Genomic DNA, 27363 nt, shown 5'->3' on the forward strand with positions numbered 1-27363 from the left:
GGACGAGGTCGCTCGTGCTAGTGGAATATCAGCATGGTTTGGGAAGCTTTCTAGACAAATGGAGACCACGTTGTGAAATAGCATATAAATTAGTTGAGGAAGGTGGTTGACATCTGTGGACAGTAAGTATCTGGATGATAGATGGTTACTGACCTGTGATGGGGGTGGATCCAGGGCCTGGGAGGAGCCACAAGGAAAAAGCCTGTTGCTTGTCCTCTTTCGTTCTAGAAGGCTGTGGGAGAAGTCATACCTGAGGGAAGCTAGGGAAGGAACTAGAGAAAGAAATTGTGGGGAGGATACAGAGATAAAAATTCACATTATTTATACATTCTATATGAAAAATATGAAAAGTTTGGATTTTCTGTTATTTTAGAGAAACATGAAAATTGTTACTCTGTATATACTATATGTAAGAAATGTGAAAGTTCAAGTTTCCTGCCACTATTTTACAGAAAGGAGACACTCCTTTGCATATTGCTATTCGTGGGAGGAGTCGGAAACTGGCAGAACTTCTTTTAAGAAATCCCAAAGATGGACGGTTACTTTATAGGCCCAACAAAGCAGGCGAGACTCCCTACAACATTGACTGTAGCCATCAGAAAAGTATTTTAACTCAAATATTTGGAGCCAGTAAGTATTGGGTTTTGTACCTGACTGGGCTTTTAAGACATGAATGTCTATGAAAAAATTAAGAGACTTCCAGCAGTTTTGCATTTCTGACTTAACTGAAGATTATAAAAGTTAAGAAAGTTATTACTTTACTGTAGAAAAAGAACTTTTCCCTGTCTAAAGCTGTTTTGCATTATATTGTAGCATTCAAATTAAGTACATTCAGAGTCAACAATCAGCTTTTAAGACTTCTAGAAATCTAGCCTACTTTTCTAAAACTCTCTTCCCCCTCTTATTCTCTCAGGTATACTTTGTGCTTTTATCAAAACGCACTCTGTTTTCAGAGTGTGGCTCTCTACCTTTGCTTGTGCTGTGTCCTCTCCATCCCCATGAATGTTCTTGTTAAAATCGTCTCTCTCCAAGGCTGGAGTCAGTTGTCTTGTTCTCAGTGACGTTTTAACTGATCTGCCTAACCATATACAATTTTTGCCTCATTTAAATACTTAAGCATTTGTGTTTATATTTCCTTTTTTAATACTTATTATATATGGCCTTTTATTTTGTTTCTTTTAAAATTTTCTCCCTTATTTCTTTTAGAATTTTCTCCCTTCCAGATTCCAAGTTATTCAGGGCAGGGATTCTTTCTTCTTATCTTGTATCCTCCATAATATCTAGCACATAATGCCTTGAATGTTGTACTAAAATAGTTTTTGCTTGTAAAGGATGCACATGAGAATGTAATCATTCACATGTGGTCTTTTGAAATACGGAACAGTTTTCTACTAGAGTTAAAAAAGAGATATGTTAGTCCGAGAAACCAACAGGAGATAGTAGAATCCTGCCACTTTCCAGTTTAGCTGTTTACTTACATAAGCAAGTATGATTCTATTCAACATTATGAGTTGTATTTTAAAATATTTTTTTCTGATGATAATAATAATGCACACATTAAATTTTAAGGATTAAAACACGAATATAGTAGAAAGTGCAAATTTCCCATTGTCCTTTATCTCCTAATTTGTAATTGTTTGAATGACTTGCCAAGATTTTCTTTATATTTCTAAAAATGTTTTATACTATGTATATAGCCTTAAAAAACTTGAGATACCATAATATAAGAGTTTTAAATAATGAACTATACCATATTTTAATTGTTGCATAACCTTTCATTCTAAGTTCTAATAGTACATTCAGTTCTTTATTGATGAATATTTGGTTTGTTTTGCTGTTAAAAGCTAGTGCTGGGCTTCCCTGGTGGCGCAGTGGTTGAGAATCTGCCTGCCAATGCAGGGGACACGGGTTCGAGCCCTGGTCTGGGAAGATCCCACATGCCGCGGAGCAACTAGGCCCGTGAGCCATAATTACTGAGCCTGCGCGTCTGGAGCCTGTGCTCCGCAACAAGAGAGACCGCGATAGTGAGAGGCCCGCACACCACGATGAAGAGTGGCCCCCACTTGCCACCACTAGAGAAAGCCCTCGCACAGAAACGAAGACCCAACACAGCCATAAATAAATAAAAAAAAAAAAAAAAAAAAAAAAAAAGCTAGTGCTGAAGTGAACATCTTTTTTGTACGTATATCCGTTAACTCTTATTTTTAGGATTATTTTCTTGGAATAAACTCCCAGAAGTAGAATTGGCAAGTCAGTGGATGTTCAGTTTTGATAGACTTTCCAAAATGGTTGTAACAATTTCTCCTTCCTTAGACCATGCATGATAGTGCAGTTTCCTGCAACCTTGCTAAAACTGGATATTTCCAGCTTCCTTAAGCTTCCTGATCAGATCAATAAGAAAAAATTTCATTTTAATTTGCATTGTAAAATTATTAGTGAGATTGAGATCTTTTAATATGTTCATAGGCTATTTGCATTTTTGCTATTTTCCTCTTTGTATCCTTTGCTCTCTTTTTTCTTGAGTTTTTAAAATTATTTAAAAATTGATTTTTGTGTCTTTAAGGATATTGATCCTGGATCCAGCCTATGTATTGTATCTCTCTCCCGTGCTTATTCTTTGTTTATGGTGATGGGGTTTTTTAATTCCCCATCCAAAAGTTATATAAATTTGTAGTTTACTTGTTGGTCTTTTCCTGCAGTTCTGGCTTTAGTATTATATTGAGAAAGAAAGGCCTTTTCCACACAAAGATTTTTATAGTTTTTTCTTTTATATTTTCTTCTAGTACTTTTATAGTTTTACTCTTTACATTTAATTTTTTAATGTTTCAGAAACTTATTTTTGTTAAAGTATGAGATGCAGCGTTTTAATTTTATTTAAAAAAATGGATGGCTTATTTCTCCCAACACCACTTACTAATTCATCCTTTCCCCACTGATTTGAAATGCCACATGTTAATATCCTGTGTGAGTTCTGTGATGTTGTAATTATTGTAGCTTTAGGATAATGTATTTTGATTCTTCTCCAAAGACAGCTACTTTTTGGTAGTCTTTAAATTATTTTTCATAGCTATTTTTGCATGTTCTTCTTGCTTTTCAGTTTTTCAAAATACTCTCATGGAATATTATTATTGGAATTGCCTTAAAGTGGCAGATTAATTTGGGGGAGAATTGCTCTTTTTAAGTCGTTGAACCTTTCTGCCTGGAACCATAGACTGTCTCTTTTTCTCTGGTTATCTATTATTATTTTCACTAACATAGCCTTTATATAGGTATTATACATATTAAAATGATTCTGAGGGACTAGTTACTGTTCTAATCATTTTATTGATTCTAAAATGTACTTTACTCCACATTTTAGCATCCCTGAAGTTGGAATATGTCTTATAATTGATGGGTAAGAAAGCATCATGTCATAATTTGGCAGCACTTTTTCTTTCTTCGTTGTACATAATAATGATGCATCTTATAATTAGTAGGTATCTTAAGTTCTATGAAATATGGTATTAACTTAAGCACCTCTGAACCTATTTTTACACAGGTCTAACCATTTAAAATAAGTGATTTTCCTCAATTAAGTAAACAATTAATAAATGAAAATTGATGCTCCTTTTTAATAGTAATGTCTTTAATGCAAGGATATGGTGTGTTTATAATTACAGGACACTTGTCTCCTACGGAAACAGATGGTGACATGCTTGGTTATGATTTGTATAGCAGTGCCCTGGCAGATATTCTCAGTGAACCTACCATGCAGCCGCCCATTTGTGTGGGGCTGTATGCACAGTGGGGAAGTGGGAAATCCTTCTTGCTCAAGAAACTAGAAGGTATAGGGCATGTTTGTAAAAAGTCTGCATGTATAACAAAGTTTTCTCTTGTGTATTTTTTTTTTTAAGTAAAGAAGAATAGAGGTTTTTTTTTTTAACATCTTTATTGGAATATAATTGCTTTACAATGGTGTGTTAGTTTCTGCTTTATAACAAAGTGAATCAGTTACACATATACATGTGTTCCCATATCTCTTCCCTCTTGCGTCTCCCTCCCTCCCACCCTCCCTATCCCACCCCTCTAGGTGGTCACAAAGCACCGAGCTGATCTCCCTGTGCTATGCAGCTGCTTCCCACTAGCTGTCTATTTTACGTTTGGTAGTGTATATATATCCTCAAGTCCATTCTCTAGTAGGTCTGTGTCTTTATTCCCGTCTTGCCCCTAGGTTCTTCATGACCTTTTTTTTTTTTCTTTCCTAGATTCCATATATATGTGTTAGCATACAGTATTTGTTTTTCTCTTTCTGACTTACTTCACTCTGACAGAGTCTAGGTCCATCCACCTCACTACAAATAACTCAATTTTGTTTCTTTTTATGGCTGAGTAATATTCCATTGTATATATGTGCCACATCTTCTTTATCCATTCATCTGTTGATGGACATTTAGGTTGCTTCCATGTCCTGGCTATTGTAAATAGAGCTGCTATGAACATTTTGATACATGACTCTTTTTGAATTATGGTTTTCTCAGGGTATATGCCCAGTAGTGGGATTGCTGGGTCGTATGGTAGAAAAGAGTTTTATGTATGGGTATGTGGTTGATCCTCCGCACTGTTATTTGAGTTCTCTTTCTAAAACAGAGATCCAGCTGTGTTATAGCATACTTTAAACCCCTTCGTAGCACATTCCCTGCGAATGCTGTTTATAACCATCCTACCCAGGCCCTTCACAGACTGTCAGTTTGCGTGAGCACCCCTGCTGGGACTGCCCCCTGCGTGTGCTCAGGGCTGTACGCGTAGGGGCTCTCTGTGCCCACACGAGCCCACTAGACCCTTCCTGAGTGGCCTTCTTTACTAGGAGCTTCCTGGACAGGTCCCCCACCTCCCTGCTGAGCCCCACTCCTTTTGTTTGGCAAAATCTCACTCGTTCTTCAAGGACAGGTGTCAGTATTGCCTGTAAAATTCTTGCTAAGTTTTGTAGTAAGAATGCCTTGTTAAGGGCTCATCTGGACTGAGCGCACACCTTTAAGAGCAGTGATCCTCAGATGTAATTGGAGGGAGGAGGGGTGAGGAGGAGCAGAGAGGAATGGTGGTGCTAGCTAGGTATAATAGTTTGAAGACACATAACAGAGTAATAGTTTTTAGTTTTATATCTGGAAACAGTACCTTGTTGATTGTATAATACAAAGCACAAGAATAAATACCAACAAAATCTTGACAGATGGGAATATATGAAAGAGGATTTTGTGCATTTTCAGTAGGAAGCAAGAGAGTGGGTAGGACAAGGGTCAAGGGTAGAGGTACCTCTGGGGAATGAGATTCTTATCAGAAGAGAACATTGGTTAAAATGATTAAGTAGCAGCATTCTATCTAGGGACTTGGTAAGTGCTCAGTAAATGTTTATATTGAAAATGTGAAATTTTCAAAATGTTTGAAGTTGTATTTCTTAAATAAAACAGAAATAATGCTTTCATATTAATTTCTCTTTCAGATGAAATGAAAACCTTTGCAGGACAACAGATTGAACCTCTTTTTCAGTTTTCATGGCTTATAGTATTTCTGACCCTGCTCCTTTGTGGAGGGCTTGGTTTATTGTTTGCTTTTACGATTGACCCAAATCTTGGAATAGCAGTGTCATTGAGCTTCTTGGCTCTCTTATATATATTTTTTAGTAAGTCCTTGCCTTTTGTCTTTTTCAAAAATGTAGAGAATGTCAAAACTCATTGTTTTACTTAAAATTGTATCTATATCTTTCTCCTAAAGTCTGTAACAGGTTTTCATAATTAGGTGAGAAAATTGATTTTTTGCTATTTTGTAAGTTGGCCTAGAGGAACATTGTCCCCAGCCTGGCTGGTACAGCTTTAAAAACTAGTGCAGTACTTGTTAATATTGAAGCAGAACTTTTATTTATTATACTTTCCCTTTTATATGTTAATGATTTATATTTAAATCTTTTTCTGAAAATAAGTTTTTATAGCTGTTGTGGCATGCTCTTAATCATTTTGACCATGACTGTAATTTTTATTTTATCTAAAAGCAAAGTAATAGATATATATAATCCCTGTTCTCAGGAGTGTCTTCAGTTGCAAGAAAGGAAATAGATTTACCTTTGGAGGAACTACTGGTAACTTCAGCAGTTGCAAGTAGTGATAAAACCAGTCTTTTACGTTTGAATCTGAACTAAGGGTTATGTTTCTGTTTAAGGCATTATCTTTCTGATTGTGTTTCTTATGTCATATTTTAGTCAGCTTACTTTCCATTTTTCACATACCTGATGTATGTTGGGGGAGGTTAATTAATTGAGGAATTCTTTGAGGAGTAGTTAGGAAATGGAATGGGACCATGAAAATTATGTAAGTCTACCCGTTACTACTTGATACTTGACTGTTTGGAGAAAAGAGGCTGCTTGACTAATGATTGTTCTGGATAATTTTGTTTTAAACCGTGAATTTCAGTTGTTGTTTACTTTGGTGGACGAAGGGAAGGAGAGAATTGGAATTGGGCCTGGGTCCTCAGTACTAGATTGGCAAGACATATTGGGTATTTGGAGCTCCTCCTCAAATTGATGTTTGTGAATCCGCCTGAATTGCCAGAGCAAACCACTAAAGCTTTACCTGTGAGGTGAGTTGGTCCCTTTGACAGAAGTAACTTTTAATAAGATGAAGCAAGTAAAAGTTTATAATGCATCATTTCTCAATGTATATTCCAAAAAAACATTGGTCCCTTAAACTTTTTAATGTGAGAAATAAAGCAAACAAATACTCCCTGGTCAAATCTGTGTGGGAAACACTTCATATTATAGTTCCCTCTTGTACATTAAAGGATCAGAGACACCTTTTCATAAAGAAATCAATTTAACTTTGATTTACCATATTTTATTTGAGCATAAACCCATGTTCCCCCCCTTATGACACCTGTTATCAACCTTTGGACAAATTTGAAAAGAGTGCTGGTCTATTTGAAAAGAGTGAAAGGAGTCCTGGCATCTCTTTACATCAGGGTGTAACTTCGGCAACTCAGCTTGTGCTCCGAGCTGCTCTTTCCTCACCTGTGGAAATATATTTACCCACTCCTCTAAAATTATTATTAATATCAAATAGGAAATGTATAAGAAAACAGTTCAGAAAAGATGAGAAACATGTAAGTCAAAGAGTAAAGGAAAGCTAGAGGGCTCCAGAGGAAAGTAAAATGAAAAAAAAAAAAAAGTTTAGAACACTGAAAGCAAAAGGAATTCAATAGAAATTAGTAAAATAATTAGTAATAATTAGTTAAATATGCACTAAAAGATTAAGAATTTAAAAATTATTATAAGATAAAATATGTTTAAGTTAAGCTGAAAGTAAATAGGCCAAACCAGATAAGACATCAAAAGTATAATATAAGAGAGGAAGATAAAAATAAAAGTTTACAGGTAATTGGCACATAGGAGTAAGTATTAAGAAAAGGATATAAAATGAGAAGTTAAAATGAAAAGCGTAAAAAGAAAACGTACAGAGTGTAATAAAAGAAATGGAGAAGATATTTTTACATAAAATAAAAACACTTTAATGAGATGGTATTTTTTTAAAAAATTAGAACAATTAAACTAGCATGCATATACATAGTACAATGTGATCCTAGATTGTATTTTGAAAGCAATGCCTATCTACAGGATTGAGATGAGAGTTTAGTTTAGGGGTAGAAGGGAAGAAAGGAACTAATGCAGAAATAATATCCATTCAGAGACTCAAAATACAAATAATTCAGTTATTTTGCAGAACAACTGTGAAATGAATATTTTATAGCTTCTTTCTAAATCCCTGGTAGATGTTTAAGCTATAAATAAAACATTCTAAAGCTTGAGTTTTTAAATGGCATTCAATTCTTAATTACTATAATATTTTCTCAAGGTTTTAATCTCTTCGGTTGGTGCTTAGAAAACTTTATGCAGCATTTTTTGGCTGATATGGGGTGTCACCTTTTAATCGTTGTATCATGAGATCTGTTGAGATGTCTGATTCCTTGGCTAAGCTCTCATAATCTTTTTCCCTTTCTGCTTTTAGTCAGAATTACTTCATATAAGTCTACCACATTTAACTTTTGTTATTGCCTTTTCCTGAGAAAGGTATATAAGATGTTAGAAATGGAAGATACCTAATTACAAGTTGTTTTTCCTCCTTAGAATTTTAAAAACAACATTTTGAAAGAGACATGAAGAAATACAGGCTAAATGATAGAGATAACATATGTCGAAATCGTTTCTTTAGATAGCTGAGTAACATTTTCTTTCCCCTTTCCCCAAGGTTTTTGTTTACAGATTATAATAGGTTGTCCAGTGTAGGTGGAGAAACATCAATGGCTGAAATGATTGCCACCCTCTCGGATGCTTGTGAAAGAGAGTTTGGCTTTTTGGCAACCAGGCTTTTCCGAGTATTCAAGACTGAAGATACGCAGGGTAGGACCTCCTTCTCTTCTTTGTGTGTATGTAGGGCTTGAGGATAGGATGGATGAAATGCATGAAAACATGAATTGAACATCAGATTCGTCATATGCTGTCACCGTAATGATTGAGATTTTCTGGATGCTTGACATGTTAAAACCATTTGTTGTATTACAGGTAAAAATAAATGGAAAAAAACGTGTTGTCTCCCATCTTTTGTCATCTTCCTTTTTATCTTTGGCTGCGTTATTGCTGGAATTACTCTTCTGACTATATTCAGAGTTGACCCAAAGCATCTGACAGTGAATGCCGTCCTCATATCAATTGCGTCGATAGTGGGATTGGCCTTTGTGCTGAATTGTCGTACGTGGTGGCAGGTGCTGGACTCTCTCCTGAATTCTCAAAGGAAACGCCTCCATAATGCTGCCTCTAAACTGCACAAATTGAAAAGTGAAGGATTCATGAAAGTAAGCACTCACTGCTTCTTAGAAAATAATCCTGGGAGTTTCCTGGTGATCCAGTGGTTAGGACTGTGCGCTTTCACTGCCGAGGGCCGGAGTTCAATCCCTGGTCGGGGGGAACTAAGATCCCACAAGCCGTGCAGAAAATAATCCTAATGTGAATATGCTCCCCATGACCATGGGGCTTTAGGGAGTGTATTCTCTAAGTGTTAAAGCGTTGCATTTGTGTTTAGTTTTACTCTAGATTTTTCCTATGAAAATACATATGTGAAGTGGGAAAAGTTACAAAAATAACATATTTTTATAAAACAGACTTTTATAAGATACTCAAAAAGTTGCAGATTATTCCACAGTTGGTAATTACTACCTAATAATACAGGTTGCTCTAGAGCCTGGTAGAGTAAGCAGATTGAACCACCAAAACATATAAGATAGGAACATACTTTTAGAACAAAAAAGGGCTTTATACAATTATCTGCAGCCCCTTACTTTGATCAAGGTCACATGCCATCAGGGAGTCAAATGTAGTGTGGTATTTAGATCATTTGGATTTGCATTCAAATATGTCTTCTGACATTCAGAGCATGTGATCTCAGCAAGTAAGTCACTCAACCAAGTTTGTCCTTTTAAAATGGATATGACAGTGTCTACCTTATTGTAATAAATGCTCTAATTTAGGTGAAACACTCGCTACAGTTTTAAGTGGAACCAAAACTGGCAGTGAGGACTTCGGATTTCTTTTCTTCCTTTAGCTGACTCTCTGTCAGACTTTTTAAGAAATGTGCTTAACTTTCTCAGATTTCAGTGCTTTGTATCCTTTCTTTTGCACAGGTTCTTAAGTGTGAAGTGGAATTGATGGCCAGGATGGCAAAAACCATTGACAGCTTCACTCAGAATCAGACAAGGCTGGTGGTTATCATTGATGGGTTAGATGCCTGTGAGCAGGACAAAGTACTCCAGATGCTGGACACCGTATGTCTTAACCAACTTGAAACTTGTCATTGTCACATATGTGGCAGCCGAGAGGAATCACTTCATGAATATCTCAAGTGGAGTTTGAATAATACTTCCTTTGTAAAAACAACCATATTTTATGCAGAAACATAGCAAGAGTAAAAGTTTCATCACAAGCAGATTTAAACAATTCTAGCTTAATGGCAGTGTGAGGAAAAAAGTGAATAGAGGGTCTCTAAAGTCCATAGTGTGACTCCAGCTTTTCTTTGCAGATAGTTATGGTTAGAATAGAGATAAGGGTAGGGAAACCACAGAATTTGTAGAGTTCTGTTAAAGTAGGGCACGTCAGTGGCTCTCTGTAAGGTGCGTTATAAGCAACAGTGTGTAACTGTGGTCGGAGACCAATGTGTTTAGTACGTCATATATGTTCATGAATATTTCTCATGTGTATTGATCTTACCTCTTATGTAGACCATAAGTGTCTCGAAATATGACAGGATTAATTGTTTTCTCTGGAGATTTTATCACTGTCAAATGTTGAAAAATTGTCAGATGGTGACAAACCAGATTGAGACTTTGGTAAAATTTGTTTTCATATAGAATAATACTTGAATGAAAAGGAAATGTTATTTTAAAAATATAGTCACCAAAGGACAACACAGATTTTGAAAAGGTGTTTTATTACTTTGGATAATTTAAAATTTTTATCTTATAACTATACATCTTACAACTATACATTTCTTCTACCACAGGTCCGAGTTCTGTTTTCAAAAGGCCCATTCATTGCTATTTTTGCAAGTGATCCACATATTATTATAAAGGCAATTAACCAGAACCTCAACAGCGTGCTTCGTGACTCGAACATCAATGGACATGACTATATGCGCAACATAGTTCATCTGCCTGTTTTCCTCAATAGTCGTGGACTAAGCAGTGCAAGAAAATTTCTTGTAACTTCAACAACTAATGGAGATATTCCATGCTCAGATAATACAGGTAAAGATCAAGTTCCTCAGGTACTTTGGGTTTGAAGTAGTTCTATAGTTTTTTATGGTGCATCTCCTTTTACCTTGAAAAATATTGTTCATATTTCATTACTCTTTAAATACCACATACAACAGAGTTTTAATACAATGGTGCTTTCTTGATAAATTCTTTAAGGGATGCAGGAAGATGCTGACAGGAGAGTTTCACAAAACAGCCTTGGAGAGATGACAAAACTTGGTAGTAAGACGGCCCTTAATAGACGGGTAAGTTACCTTATGTTTTGAGCCATTTGTTTGTATTGCTATTATTTAAATAAAACCAAGGTGATGCCACGTAATATTTTATAAATACTGCGTTGAGCTCATCAAGTAAATTTTATCATTGGATTTCCTTTCAGCTTCAGGTGGTTTTTCAAGGAATGTCTGAACCTAGAGCCATAATAACTATAAATTACATATGAGTGCCTGTCCTCTCCCAGCCTGCTCTCAGCCCAGGTGCCACTCCAGACTCCAGACCAATTGAATCAGAACCTCTGAGAGTGAGATTTTAAAGCTCCCCAGATGATTTCATCGAGGGTTAGAGAACCACTGGGTTCATTCCAGGTCGAGTTGTGTTCATTCCAGGGACCCATGTCACCATAGCTGTAAGGGAGAGAGAGGCTCGTAGTGTGAGAACAATTCCTTGCTTTGTTTTCCTGTTGGCCTTCCTCCTTCCCTGATGTTTGTGAGATGTGTACTCTTTTTTTTTTCTCCCCACATAGTGATTTTGTGCCTTTCCCAGTCCCTTGGTTTTCTCCTGGAACACCGTAGTTTCCCTGTCCTACCCTATCTTTAGGAGCCTTCTTTTGTAAAGAATAAGGGAGTATTACAAGGCAGGAAGATGTCCGCTGGCAGGTAAGTTATGGTGGTAGTGCTGCTTAAGGATGGCTAGGTTGGGCTAGCATTGGCGCCGTTTATTTTCCCCCTAGTTTGCTAACATTAAATTGGGACATTTTAAAAAATGTGTCTTCAGTGATATTTTGACGTTATGCCTCTACCATGTACAAGTATGGATGTGAAAATAATATTATGAATGACAGTTGACAGCTCTAAATTAAGAGCAGGGTGTGATTTACAGTTTTGAATTTATCTCCTGGGAGTCTGGACTCTTGGGTTCCCTGTAATTGTATCCACATTCCCCTGTCTCATGACCTTAGATGAGAACACACCTTTGTTGTGCCTGTTCCTCCTCTGATTAGATGGGATTCCCTGCCCCACCCCAGCCAGGAGAGAGCCTTTAATTCTTATGCAGATGTAAGGATAGTTAGAGCAGCTGTGTCATACGTTTAAAAATAACCTAAAAATCAAAATGCTGAATCCTTAAATCTAGAGGAGGGGTTATTTGCTTTATTATTTCAGGGTTCCTATAAATACTGAGCTCCCATAAGAGTTTGAGTTGAATTTTCTTTACACAATTCTGCTTATTTATGATCTTCAAGGCATTGAGCTTTCTCTGTACAGCTATAAATCAAAATACATCTGAAGCTAAACCATAGCATTTGTTGCAGTTGCTGCTAATGTTACTTTATAACTGTTCTGTAAATATTTTGCCTCAGGAAGTAATAATAATACTTTTTATTACTATGTAGTCTTCCTCTTTGACTAAAATTTTGGATTGTTTTTGTTGTTGACATAAACATATATTAACTTCTCAAAAAGACTTAAGTTCTCAGGCTCGAAGTATGGGTTCACTGTTTCAGGATACTTACCGAAGAAGGCAGATGCAGCGCACGATTACTCGGCAGATGTCCTTTGATCTTACAAAACTGCTGGTTACAGAGGACTGGTTCAGTGACATAAGTCCTCAGACCATGAGAAGATTACTTAATATTGTTTCTGTGACAGGTGAATTTTGTTTTCTTACTGTTGTATGGTAGATAATAAGTTTTAACATTAACAAAGCAATTCAATTTCAGAAACAAAAGGATGTACTGGGTTTATATGTTTACACTGCTGAATACCAGTTTTATTTGCATTAAGTGTGTCTAATAAAACCAATATTAGCTTTGACAATGAAAATCAACTACCAGTTGTCTACTGTTATTTTAAAACTCGATGATTTAAAAATTTTTAAATTTCATCTCAGCTTTAATTTTTCTCTTTGTATAATTATAATTTTATGCTAATTTGTATAACTGAGTATAATTAATTTATAATTTAAAATGTTGAAATTCAGATTTTACATGCTGCTCTTTCTGTTTTCAAATGATATATATTTTTTCTTTTTTTATCGTGTTAAGTGAAATACACATAAAAATTTATCATCTTAACCATTTTTAAGGGTACAGTTCACATAGCTGTGTAGCCGTCACTACCATCCATCTCCATAACACTTCATCTTGTAAAACTGAAACTCTGAACTCATCCTCCCGCTCCTCTCCCCCCAGCCCCTGGCAACCACCATTACACTTTGTCTCTGTGATTTTGGCTACTCTAAATACCTCATATAGTTGGAATCATACAATATTTGTCTTTCTGTGACTGGCTTATTTCATTTAGCATAATTTTATCAAGGTTCACCCATGTTGTAGCATATTTCAGAATTTTCTTCCTTTTTAAGGCTAATATCCTACCATATGTATGTACCAAGTTTTGCTTATCCATTGCTAACATTATGGACATGTGGGTTGGACATGTGGGTTGCTTCCATGTTTTTAGCTGTTGTGAATAATGCTGCTATAACACGGGTGTTCAAATATGTTTTGGAGACAGTGCTTTCAGTTCTTTTTTGGTATATACCCAGAAGTGGAATTGCTGGGTCACATGGTATTTCTATTTTAAATTTTTGGTGGAACCTCCATACTTTTTTCCATAGTAAAAAAAGAAGTTTTTCCCACCAACAGTAAACAAGCAATTTTTCTACATCCTCACCAACCTTGTTGTTTTCTGGTTTTTTGATAGTAGCAATCCCAGTGGGTGTGAGGTGGTATCCCATTGTAGTTTTGACTTGCATTTCCCTAATGATTAGTGATGTTGAGCATCTTTTCATGTGCTTATTGGCCATTAATATATCTTCTTTGGAGAAATGTCTGTTCAAGTCCTTTGCCAATTTTTGAGTCAGACTTTTTTTGCTGTTGTTGTTGAGTTTTAGGAGTTCTCTGTATATTCTGGATATTAATCCCTTTTCAGATATATGATTTTCAAATATTTTCTCCCATTCCATGGGTTGCCTTTTTATTCTACAGATAGTGTCTTTTGATATACAAAATTTTAAATTTTTATTAATTTCAGTTCGTCTGTTTTTTTCTTCTGTTACCTGTGCTTTTGGTGTCATGTCAAGAAATCATTGCCAAATCCAATATCATGAAGTTTTTATCCTATGTTTTCTAATGCTTTAAGTCTTAAATTTAGGTCCTTGAACCATTTTGAGTTAATTTTTATATATGGTGTTAGGTAAGTTCAACTTCATTATTTTGCATATGGATATCCAGTTTTCCAAGCATCATTTATTGAAAAGACTGTCCTTTCCCCATTGAATGGTCTTGGCACCCTTGTCAAAAATCATCTGACCATATATGTGAGGATTTATTTCTGGGTTCACTATTCTGTTCTGTTGGTCTGTATGTCTGCATTTTGCCAATATCACACTGTTTTGATTACTGTAACTTTGTAGTAAGTTTTGAAATCAGGAAGTGTGATTCCTCCAGTTTTGTTCTTCTTTTTCAGGGATGTTTTAGTTATTCAGGGTCCCTTGAGATTCCATGTGAATTTTAGGATGGGTTTTTCTATTTCTGCAGAAAATATCATTGGGATTTTGACAGGGTTACATTGAATCTGTAGATTGCTTTGGCTAATATTGACATTTTAACAATATTAAGTCTTCCAATCCATGAACATAAGATGTCTTAATTAGCTTATATTTTAAAATGTTGCAATTCAGATTTTCTATACTTCTATTTTAGTTTTCAAGTGATATTTTAAATAAAAATATTGACAAGAAAATTAAGGATTATTGCCTTGTGACTGAATTCCTTGCATGGAATTCTGCTCTCCACCATGTTAATGCTTACTTATAAATATAAATATTTGTAAAATATATATTTCTTTCTTTGCATGATATTGAATGGTACTTTGTAATATTGACCAGTGTTAACTCTCTTAAGATAGTTACACTGAAATTTGTTTTTATACTAATGTTGGGTGCATGCTATGGAACTATATTGCAACTGAGGTTGTATCAAGTATATTCATAATTTTTTGATAACTAAATTCCTTTAAGTGAGGTCACAGACCTCATTATACTTGATTATGTTCTACAATGGAAATGTTTTAGTATATTATCAGTAATACTTATGTAGTCATTTAACAAATATATAGTGAGTGTCTGGATATGCTAGGTATTGGTCTAAGCATTGTGGAGATAAGCAGTGAACAAGATAAAATTCTTACCCTTTGGGGGAAAACAGATGTAAAGTCATGTAATGATAAATGCCATAAAACCTCATCTTCCCTTACCATTTAGCATTGGAATGCCCTTGGCTCAGTCCTTGGTTCTTCTCTTTCTGTCTAAACCAGATGTACCATCTTTATGCTGAAGACTCTCAAATACATATCTTCACCCCTGTTGCTCTCCAGTTGCCTAATTGATACCTGATGATGTCTGATATACGTCTTACACTTAACATGTCCAAAAATGAACTTTAGATCCTGTGACACAAACTTAATCCACCCATAGTTTACCTTCTGAGTTAGTGCCACTCCTATTCCATTTCCTTGGAAAAAGAGGTCTTGATATCTTTCTTTCATATATCTTCTCCAGTCTGCATTAAATTCTTTTGCTCTGTCTTCAGACTATATCCAGAATCTGACCACTTCTTCCCATTTCTAGCATACTACCCTTATTCAACGCACCATTATGTCTCATCTGTATTAGTTATAGCAATAGCCTTCTGACAGGTCTCCCTGCTCCTATCTTTTCTCTACAGTCTATTCTCCATGTGGCAGCCACAGAGATCCTTTAAAAATAGAAGCCAGTCATGCTGTGCTTCTGCTAAAAACTCTATTATGTGCCCCTATTTTACTGAAAATAAAAATCTAAGTCCTTACAGTTTCTTACAAGCCATTTGATCTGTCTCTCTCCACCCCTTTCCCTACCTCTGACCTCATCTACTTTCCTCCTCCAGCCCTTACCAACCTCTTTGCTGTTCCCTGAAAACGTCAGGCATGATCCTGCCTAAGGGCTTTTGCACTTGCTATTTCTTCTGTCTGTAAGGATCTTTCTTTGGAGAGATGCATAATGGCTTTTCTCACCTTCTTTTAATTCTTTGCTTAATTATCAGCTTTTCAATGAGACCATCCCTCTGTTATCTTATATAAAATTACACCTCCCTATTTCGTACTCCTTTCTTCCCTACTTCATTTTACTCCATAGAATCGATCACCTTCTAACACATGAACATACTTACTTATTTTGTTTTTTGTCTGTCTCCCCTCAGTAGAATGTTAGACCCACATGGCCAGGATTTTTGTCTGTATTATTTTCTCTTTCCTCCATACCCAGGACAGTGTCTGGGACACTGTTGTTGAATGAGTTTGAGACCTGAAGTGGAAACCGAACTTTACAAATAACTTGAGAAAAGCATTCTAAGCAGAAGGAACAGCAAGTGTAAATGCTCTGAGGTGGGATCCCAACTCTGAGGCCAGTCTGGTTGGAGTTTGGGGAGCAGACGGGAGAGTAGTGGGAAGTGATGTCAGAGAAATAGCCAGTGGCCAGTTCATTGTGGGCCTTACAAGCCCCATATCCATGGTAAGGACTTTGTATTATGTTTAGACATCTTTAGGCCTTCTAAAGATGAGCAAGGAAATATCATTTAACAGCTGGTATTTAGATACACATTAAAAAAATAATGATGTGTACACATTTTGGAGTAGAACCAAAGTTTTTTCCTAAAGCCTTGTTTTAAATGTAAGAATTTCTCTAGTATTAGTCTTTGACTATAAACAGTCTTTCTAGATTGTTACATCAGAAATATTTTTGTTTCATCAAATATAGCTCTGCCTGAAAATGAAAGATTCTAGGTAAGTTTTTCGTTTTATGAAAGCATCTTAATGCTGTTAGTTTCATTGCTTAAATATAAAAGTGTTATGTTGAAAATAACCTACAGGTTCAAACTTTTGTATTTTAATGGATTTTTGATAGTTTTCATGATAAATTTTTCACTCAGCTACCATTAGTTAGATGTATATAGGGAAATACATTTTATTTATTTGAATAGATAAATAATTTATTTAGTTAGAATTTGAAGACAAAAGACTTGAGTTTGAGCCCTGGGCATGTTGATTAGCCTCTGGTACCTCTCATTCCCTTATATGTAAAAATGTATAATGTTATCTGTTGAACACTATGCAAATGGTTGCTGCTATTAGGAAAGGTATATAATGGATGGAACTAATATCAGAAAATAATTTGGGACTTTAGTATATAAAGTATTGGTGAGTATTTAATTAAGTGGTTTCCTACTTTAAAATTGTGCTTTATTTTATCAAATGTGCTTTATTTAAAATTAGTTTTATTGGATTATTTTGGAGGATAATATTGAAAGATAACCGTAGACACATCCATTGAGCAAAATTTTTTCCCACTGCTGCTTTTTTTTTTTTTTTTAAATAAATCTATTTATTTTTGGCTGCGTTGGGTCTTCGTTACTGCGCGCGGGCTTTCTCTGGTTGCTGCGAGCGGGGGCTGCTCTTCATTGCGGTGCGCGGGCTTCTCATTGCGGTGGCTTCTCTTGTTGCAGAGCACGGGCTCTAGGCGCGTGGGCTTCAGTAGTTGTGGCACACGGGCTCAGTAGTTGTGGCTCACGGGCTCAGTAGTTGTGGCTCACGGGCTCTAGAGCGCAGGCTCAGTAGTTGTGGTGCAGGGGCTTAGTTGCTCTGTGGCATGTGGGATCTTCCCAGACCAGGGCTCGAACCCGTGTCCGCTGCATTGGCAGGCGGATTCTTAACCACTGCGCCACCAGGGAAGCCCCGGCTACTGCTTTATTTCTTAACTATTGTATGCTAGAACACATCAAATACTTAACGTTATTTTTATTCACTCATACTTTTAAAATAGTTTTTCAGTTCTCTGTATCTGCTAGTTTCATGAATTCATGACTGCATTTGCTGTTCCCTTTGTTTGACTGCCCTAACTTTCTCCTCTTGCCTCAGCCCTTCCTCATCAGATTGACTCATACTCATCTTGCATAGCTTAGTTCTAGGGGTTACTTTCTTAAGGAAACCTTCCCGTAACTGCTGCTTCTGGATTTGGGGTGCATTTTTTATTTTCTCACAACAATATGTGTGTATCTCCAGTAGAGTCTTATCTGTTAGGATTGTAATTGTTTTCTTATCTATCCATCTTTTCCAGTACACTCTTGAGTTTTTAGGGTGGGGAGTAAGCCTTCTATGTCTGTCATCAGTAACTAACATACTGAATGAATGAGTTTTAAAAACTCAATAGAGCAACTGTAGTTAGGTTTGAAGTCTTCATTGCCTTCCCACAAATGTTTGGGGGATCAAGCCTAATCATTATGGGATGAAAATTAGTTCACATATTGTTTTAACCCATGTCTCCAATTCAGTTCTAAAAGTTTTTTTCACCAGTTTTTTCATCTTTTAAAGTTCAAGAAGTATGTTGTCAATGTTGCAAGCACATTTTAATGCCTTGCTTCTAGTTGCCTAGTTTTTTAAACTTTTAGTTCTGTGTTAACCTGTTTATACTCTACTGAGGGTAGATCTCCTCTCATCACAATTTGTGATTCAGTCATTTCATGATTTTTGTTTGATTTATTTGTCTGGCCCACTGGAGTGTAAGCTTCATGAAGGCTGGGATCATATCTCTTTTGTTAAGCATTAGTATCATATATCCATATATTGTGTTAGTATCATATATCCATATATTGTGATACTTCAGTGAGTTTTTGTAGCTTTCAAATGCATGTGACCATAGCTCGCTTGGATTGAAGGTAAGGACCTTGTCAGTGATTTAGCAGACCAGATCCCATTTTCTAGGGAAAAAAGAATCCGGTGATGATAATGTGGTTTGCCCATAAAAGCAGATTTGCTGAGGGAATGAGGGTCTGAGGATATGGGAAGAACTGGATGGGGGAATTACAGATCTACATCTATTAGTGGTAAGGAAAGGGATGATTCGTATTTGAACCAAAACAAATAGATATCTTAGTCTAGATAATGATGAAATAAAACTGACAATGTTTAAAAGTAAAAAGCAATGATATCAGCAGTTGAGAATCCCAACGAGATCAAGGAAAAATTGATGCAGCAATGAAACAAATCATCTGTTCTGAAAGTTCAAGGATTGCAAGTGTCCTAATGTAGGCATGCCCAATGGTAGAACACTGAATTAGAGTCCTAAGAAAACCCCGGTGATAGACAGGATTTTTAAAATATATGTAAACAAATTTTAGAAACATATTATTATTCACTTGATAGATTACTTACATAAGCCACCCTTAGTACATAAAAATGAAGGTGTATGGGGTTGTACATTTACCCGTAATAAAACGAGTGGACTAGCATATTTGGATTTGTTCAAGGTCCATAGGAGGATGGGGCTCATCATGGGTGCATTGATGTTCTGCTGTATGATTGTGGGTAGGGTGGAGACTGTCTGACATGCCATCCTGAAAGATTTTTGCCTGCGTAAATGTCATCAAAGCAGTGTATAGCACCAACGGCAAATCACAAAAAAATTACTTTAGAATTAAACAGAGTTGTGTTTAAGCCATATCCACATAAATACTAGGTTTCAGTTTGTAGTGTAAATTAAATGGCAAATTTTAAAACATTTAAAGTTGAGTTATTTTTGAATATACAGAATATTTGGCTTAACATTACATGCCTATTAACTTAAAACATTTTTTGTATTCCTTAAAGGGCGATTACTGAGAGCCAATCAGATAAGTTTCAACTGGGACAGGCTTGCTAGCTGGATCAACCTTACTGAGCAGTGGCCATACCGAACTTCATGGCTCATATTATATTTGGAAGAGACTGAAGGTATTCCAGATCAAATGACATTAAAAACCATCTATGAAAGGTACTTTATCTGACCTCTTTATATTTAAATTTATCTTAGACTGAGTTGACTTTTCAGAAGAAAGTTAATGCATATAAAGCAAAATGAATACAAAATGTATAAAATGTAGAGTTCTGGGTTCAACTAATCATTCTCATTAATTCCGTTATAATTTGGAGTTGTATTAGCACAGGTATATATCCCATTATGTAAAATTTACAGCTTTATTTGTCTATATTCTTCCTTTCTCAATGTAACCTATATGATGAAAAATGTTTCATAGTCCTATTAGCTCTATGTTATTTATATATACAAAATGCAAACCTTAAAACATTATTATTTATTTCTATTTTATTTTTTATTCTAAGTGTCTTTATAGAATATTAAGGAGGTTACATTTTCCAAATCATTAGTGCAGGTATATTCACAGCTTTATATCTGGAGGGTTTGGGGAACTGTGAATACTGGCTGGAAAGCATTCTTTGCATTAAACAATAAAGGATTTATAAAATATATGAACAATTTATTGTGCTTTTATAGAACAATAAATTGTTCTATAAAACGAACAATTTATTTTTCTTTTATAGTCAGTCATTTGAAGTACGTTTTAAGTCTACCTCTGGTAAAGAAATTGATTAATTTTTTCTGGAAAGACATACAGTTAATGCTCAATGAAATGTCAAGCATGTCAAGTTTTAAGAGTTTGACTTTCTTGTCAAATAAACAAATAAAATTATAATCCTTTTTGTTTACCAGAATACTTAATACCTTCAAAGTTTTCAATTACAACTCTAAATAAAAATACCTCTTAGAAAAAATATAATACAAGGGAACTATACAATGGTATAAAACTTGGTATAATTGAAACTATTATTTTGAACATGAAATGAAATATGAAATCTAACGAACCATTCAGTGTAGAGTTTATACATTAAAACTTTTAAGATTCCAAGTAATTTTTCTTAGAGTATTGTCAGCATGTGGCTTTCATTATTTTCCAATCCCCATTTTTCATGTGCATATTTTATCTAATATTTTCTAGGTGAATAACTGATTTTAGAATATAGAGGCTGGTTGTAGTGTTAGTCTGCAGACTTGAGCTCTTGTAGGTTTTGCTGTTTAATTTGTGCTAAATTAAACAGATTGAATTCTGTGAGCTGTGTCAAGTAGGTGCTCTCGTAGATGGCAGCGACACACAACTACCATGGGCCTGTGGAGCAGTGTCACTGATTGCATCTGCTCTTTGATGTTTTAGAAATCATCTTTTTATTATAAGATACATGACTGATTTTTCCCTTGGTTGTGCAGTAAAATATTATTTCATGAATAAACGTTTGCATCATAGCATAGGTGCTGTATAATAATGAATGTTTGCTAGATGAGCACAGTTTTTGGTTTGATACACATAGGACTCAAGTCAGTCTCTTCACCTTCCTTTAATTGAATATAATGCTTAGAAGTTTATTGTGTCTCAGGAGTCCAGGAACATTGATCAGTTTCTCACATGTTAAGGACTGTGTGCTTAGGGTTTCCAGCACTGGGCCCTCTACATGTTCTGTGAAGAGGGTGAGTAATTGGTGAAAGAAGGTCTGTGTCCTCAGGAAATAGAAGCAGAAGAGATGTGAAAATAAAAAGTTTTTAAAGCTCTCAAAAATATTCATAATTGAATTCAATCAAAAAAAATCTATTAAGTGTCTGCTACTTGGGGGCCCTGCTCCTGATGCTGGAGGTACAAAGGCGACCAGGTAAATACATGTTTACTTTTTGATCCTATAATCTCACGTGTAGAAATTTAAACACACACCTCCACAGTTATAAAACTGGTTATACAGGGTTGTTTATTGTGACCTTATCTGTAGCAGCATAATTTAAATGCACATTTATAGGAACATTGGTTGGATAAATTATGGCACAGCTACCATAATAGAGTACCTTGTAGCTGTAGAAAATGAGAAAAAACTATGATTTGATATGGAGGAATTTTCAGGATATATTAGTAAGTGAAAAATGTAAAGTGCAAAAGAGTATATAACATGTTTCTGTTTGTATAAGAAAGAAGGGGGAATAAGAACATCTGTATATACATATGTAGGTATGTATTATTTTTCATGAAAATATAAAACAAACCCATGGGAAGGGTAAGCCAGAAACTAATAAAAATGTTTACCTAAAGAGGATGCTTAGATGGGGAATGAAATGTTTCTGAATGTACATTTTTATGTAGTTTGCCTTTCGTATCATAATCGAGAAACAAAAAGGATGGGAAAAGCAAACCCTAATATTGAATACAAACAGAAAGAAATGATCCTAATGGTACATGAAATTGAAAATATAACCACACAGAAAAAAATTAATTCAAACACCTTTGAACTCAGCTCTCTGATTCTTTATTCTTAGTGTAATATACTGAAGACAAAATTAACTGCAAAGAAATCTTGAGCTTAGTAGGTTTGTTGTTGATAATAGTATTGGTATTATACTCCTGAAATCCTTTTGAATGTATCATAGGATAGAGTAAAAAATGAATTAATAGATATTTTTGGAAGCTGGTGTTTTCCCTATGGGAGAAGGGAGATACAAATATTGAATGGAAGAAATTAGGAAGAGCACTATGGTAGTAGACTGGATTTGGAGATATTAAATATTAACTCATAATTTAAAATGAGGTTTCCTCTAGTTTTGCCCACCAAAAGGGAGCAAAAATACCCCCAAATTGTGAGCACATCTGGTGCCTAGATCTTGGTTTCTGATTGGGACTCCTTGGAGAAATGGCTAATTCCAGGTCTAAGGCAGGGAAAGCTCAAGGGGAGCCTGCATTGTAATGTGCCAGAAATCAAGGAAGGAACTGTTCAAAGACAGTGAGGTCTGCACAGAAGGGCACAGGACTTAGCTTGAAGGAGCACCTTTCAAACTTGGGCCCATTTGAGAATCACAAAGAAAAATGATGGTAATTAATTACAACATATCAACAAAAGACATCCAATGAGTCCATAATAATACTTAGAAGAGAGGAAAAAGGAATAATTCTTTGTTTTAGGAGAATGCCAGCAGATAAGTGTAGAAGGAATGAATGAAATAGAAAAATTATCATTTTTTTAAATCCCCAGTATGATAATTGATTCAAGCAAGGATCATCGGTGGTTGCAGAAACCACTGGAGGAAAGTTGTTGGGGAACAGGAGGCGCACATGGTCTCAAAATATCACTCCCCAGGTTACATATAATTACAGAGAAGACATGCCCTTGCAGTGGAGAGATCTGGCTGTCACCACATTTTTAATCAAATAGTCAAGCCTGACATCATTAATGGGATGCATAGCATCATATGCCACTAGATAAAATGCGGTAGAAGGTACCACATCACCTTCCTGGTACAGTTGCCAGCCGTGTTGTACTATGATTCTAATTCTGAGGAAGCAGCCAGATGAATCCGGAATGTGGAACATTCTACAAGACAACTGGCTTGAATTCCATATTGGTGACTGGGGGAGACTGAAGAGATAGATCCCACAGCCAAAATGCAGTGTGTGAGCTGTGATAGGGATCTGTATCAGAAGAAAAGCAGGGCACTGAAGGGCATTTGGCGGGCAACTGGGGAGCAAGAATTTTTGAATTAATGTTAATTTCCTTAGGCATGGTAAGGGTATTTGGGGGAGGTTCATGCTGAAGTATTTAGGTGTGAAATACACTTTCAGATGGTTTGGCAAAAGGAAGGTGCATGTATGTGTGTGTAGATGTGCATATGTCTGTAAGTATACCTATGTATATGTTATGTGGATGTGTATACATGTACATATATAAGGGGAGGAGGGAGATAGCAGGTGTATCGAGACATTATGTTGACAGTTTGTGAATCTAGGTGAGGTGTGTTTGGGAGTTGGTTGTCCTGTTCTTTCAGCTTTTCTGTGAGTTAAAAAGAAATTTTAAAGCAGTGGAAAAGCACAGTAAATAATTAAAATATAGGGCGATAAATGCTATGATTTGAGCAAATAAAAAGAGAGGAGGGATACAAATATGAAGTACGTGGTTCTTATTAAGAAATTTTCCTCTTCCCATTCCTTTTGTTCTCCATAGTGATTGTTCAGTAAATATTTGTTGCTTTGTTAAGATTTTTACTTAAGGACATAGTTTACATTAAATGAATCTAAGAACTGTATTCCTTAGTGCACTTACGTGATTTTAGTAACCTTTACACACATGCCACGTGTAATTGAAAATCATTATGTATATATACATAGCTCTATTGAAAGCTTTAAAAAAAAAAACCTACCATTTTGTTTCATGGTGGCAGGATGAATCACAAACCACGCTTTATTGATTGATTGATTCTAATGTTAGAATCAGCTGGTACCTCTAAAAGGCATGGAGCAAGTGGATGCAGACGGTGCAGTGTTCATTAGTATTTTAAGACCTGCAATCCACAAATGCCAAGAAGTCAAGTTAGCCAGTTCTGATCCTGTAGGAAGTAAGATGGACAGTCCATCAATGAGGTCAAGTATGATTAGAATCTGCAACTCTTGGGTTAATGAGCTATTCAGGTGAAAAATCATATATATTTAAAAAAATTTTTTTAAATGCACAGTGTCTAATTTCTTTGCAGAAAATTTATCTTATTTCTTCTGCATGTTGTTAAACTATATAGAAAATATTGAGCATGTTTTTATGAAAATGAGCTTTTAACTTATCATTGGCAGTAATTTAAATTAGAAAGTCATGGTTTTGTAGTTTTCTAGTTACTTTTTTGCTGAGATGGTCGCTGGAAGACAAAAGATATAAAAAGGATGAAGAGTATTTCAGTCTCATTTTAGATATTATCATTTGAATAAAACATATCTTCCTGAAATCTTGTCTCTTTTCTTAAGGAAACCAAGATGAATAGGTGTGAGACCTAAATGGCTTTCCTTGATTTTTGTTTATCCATTCTAGTTAATTTTCTTCATTTAGTGTGTATTTAGTGTGAGTTCTTACTATGGGTCAGGGCTTAGATTGTTGTCCTTTGTGCTTTCATGCGTTCCAGGGGCTGGCTGAGGAGGTGGGGTACATAGAGAGACAACTATACAAAGCATCTTAGGCCCTTGAGCAACTTACACACATATCTACACACACATACATACACTTTCCTTTTGCCAAACCATCCAAAAGTGTATCTCACACCTAAATACTTCAGCATGAATCTCCCCAAAACAGCATTACCACACACACACACACACACACACACACACCCTTTTTTTTTTCCTAGACCATTAGAGGGTGTATTACATACAACATATCTTTTGTCCCCAAATACTCAAGTGTTGAGGAACTTATATTCTGATTGAAGGTAAAAGATACATATTTGAAACAACTGGAGGAAAGTAAAAATGTGATGGCTCAAACAGCCAATTAACAGGTTTTTATCAATATCAGGCTAAAACATTGCCTTCTGGATGATAGAAAACTTTTCAGGCTAAAACTACTGTTATTTGCTAATAGGCAATTACTTGACCTTTTAAAACTTTCACCCTAATTTCCAGCATTTGAGCCTCAAGCTTATATGACTTCCTAATATTCAAGGAAACTTTCAAAAATTTATATTTTTAATTAATTAAAATATATCTTACAGACAAAAGAGAATGTATCACCTGTAGTTTAAAGATAATAGTAATTTTTCACCCTGTTCATTAATATATCAGTAGAACATTTGTCAAAGAAATGCTTTTGGGGGGGTATTTTTAATGATATAATAAAAATAGCTTGGAGTAACTTTTTGTAGGGGGAATATTTTATTTTGTTCAAATAAATATAGACTGTTATATATTAGAGGTATAATGAGGTAATGGGAACTTTGTTTTGCCATTAAGTTAATCTCTTATTTTGGACTTCAGCTCTTGGTGGGCCTGCCATCCATGAATGGGCTGGATTCAGGGTGATTTTGAGATGCCTTTTTTTTTTAAAGAAATAATTGTGTCCTATATGCCTGCAAATACTTACAAAGACTGCTTTGTAGCTAGTCTAAGGAAGAGAAAAAAGACAATGTGTAAGAATCTGAGAATTCATTAAGGAATTGACAAAGTAATTTAAGATGATTTCTTAATGAAAAACTATAGGAAGCCAATTTGATCAACATATTGAAAAATCGTATATTGGAATATGTTAGAATAACTTAGATGACTGTTCCTAGCTAACCATAGTTGAGTTCTTTGATGCTGTTGCTTGTCATTTGAATAATAAAAAGTGTTATTTACAACAGACAAAAAGCAGCAGTATATAATTGATATTCATTTATTTTATTAAAGAAATCTGATTTGGTGAAAACAATCAGAAAATAGTATTTTTAACACTAGTAGTAAAATTTTTTTAATCCATAAAAAGCCTCATTTATTTTTATAGCAATTTGATGACACATCTGCTTGCTTTATTCAGCTGAAAAAGAAAATGTTGGTTCTTGGTGTTTGGTAAAATTGCTTTGTTAAATTATTTTCTAAATTGTTCAACTTTTAACAAATGACATTTGATACTAACACTGGAAAGCAATTTCAGCTAATTAAGTAGATCCCTCTGTAAACCATTGGAACATTAAGATGACATACTGTTCATTCAAGATTATTTTAATTGGTACAATTATTGTAATTTTCTGGCAATTATGTGTTGAGCTAAAAGCTTTTGTCTAGATCATTTGAGGGTTTTTTTTGTTAACATACATTTAGTAAGAAGAAAGGGAGTAAAATAAAAACTGTAGATAAAGATTTTCTGTCTACTTTTATTACAGAGTTTTAGACACCATTGAGATATTTTAGTATAAAACTTTATTTCTGATATTTTTCAGTAAGCATTTTAAGCAGTGATAGAGGTTTTTAAAAGATCAATTTAAATAGTTTTCATGAAGATAATGTTTCAAATTTCTGTTTTGACACTGCTCAACCAACCTTTTACTTAGGATGATGTGGTCAGAATTAGTTTTGTGATAAGGATAATGCCTTACCAAAAAATACTTTGTTTTGGTCCTTTATTTTGATTTTTTAAAAACAATTTAATAAGTTTTGAGAAAACCTCAGAATCGTAGCCATTTTCTTTTCGTGGAAATATCTACTACTTGCTGACTAGACACTACAGACATCAAGTTTGTAACATTTATCCTAAATTCAGTATCTTTAAATTGTTCAAGTAGCAGTATTTCTGTATTTAGGACGTTTTTCGTAATAAAACATCATATCGTCTGATATTCCTTCCTGATATTCAGCCGAAGTTTTCATAAGCTTATTAGTTTTATCACTTCTAGTTATCTCATGCCTCTGTTTAGGTCTCACTAACCACCTTCCTCTTTCCTTGAAGTTCTGGGTGATTACTGATACCCTCCCTACCCCATTATGTGGCCCAGATTATGCACAGGCTTGTTTCTTTTGCATGTGGACTTAAGTTATGAATTTGAATAGCATAAAAAAATTGGACAGTAGTTAGTTTAGATTTGTGAAGAAGTCTTATCTCCTTTGTAGTACAAAGTACATTCTTTGTACTGATGATT

The 27363-nt window shown here is 35.2% G+C and overlaps 1 protein-coding gene across 19 annotated transcripts in view; it reads left to right on the forward strand.

The window, feature by feature from the left end:
* KIDINS220 (kinase D interacting substrate 220) overlaps positions 1 to 27363 on the forward strand; it is a 99640-nt gene that overhangs the window by 31704 nt on the left and 40573 nt on the right. For all 19 annotated transcript variants that reach the window (XM_082357594.1, XM_082357583.1, XM_082357588.1 and 16 more), the window contains exons 12-22: positions 453 to 630; positions 3660 to 3824; positions 5477 to 5656; positions 6441 to 6606; positions 8268 to 8419; positions 8582 to 8871; positions 9697 to 9837; positions 10572 to 10815; positions 10981 to 11069; positions 12545 to 12689; positions 19722 to 19884. In XM_082357594.1, the coding sequence (XP_082213720.1) occupies positions 453 to 630; positions 3660 to 3824; positions 5477 to 5656; positions 6441 to 6606; positions 8268 to 8419; positions 8582 to 8871; positions 9697 to 9837; positions 10572 to 10815; positions 10981 to 11069; positions 12545 to 12689; positions 19722 to 19884 (1913 nt within the window). The remainder of the gene's footprint in view (positions 1 to 452; positions 631 to 3659; positions 3825 to 5476; positions 5657 to 6440; positions 6607 to 8267; positions 8420 to 8581; positions 8872 to 9696; positions 9838 to 10571; positions 10816 to 10980; positions 11070 to 12544; positions 12690 to 19721; positions 19885 to 27363) is intronic.

Source organism: Balaenoptera borealis, assembly GCF_965194805.1.
Source record: "Balaenoptera borealis genome assembly, chromosome: 15".
Lineage (NCBI taxonomy): Eukaryota > Metazoa > Chordata > Mammalia > Artiodactyla > Balaenopteridae > Balaenoptera > Balaenoptera borealis.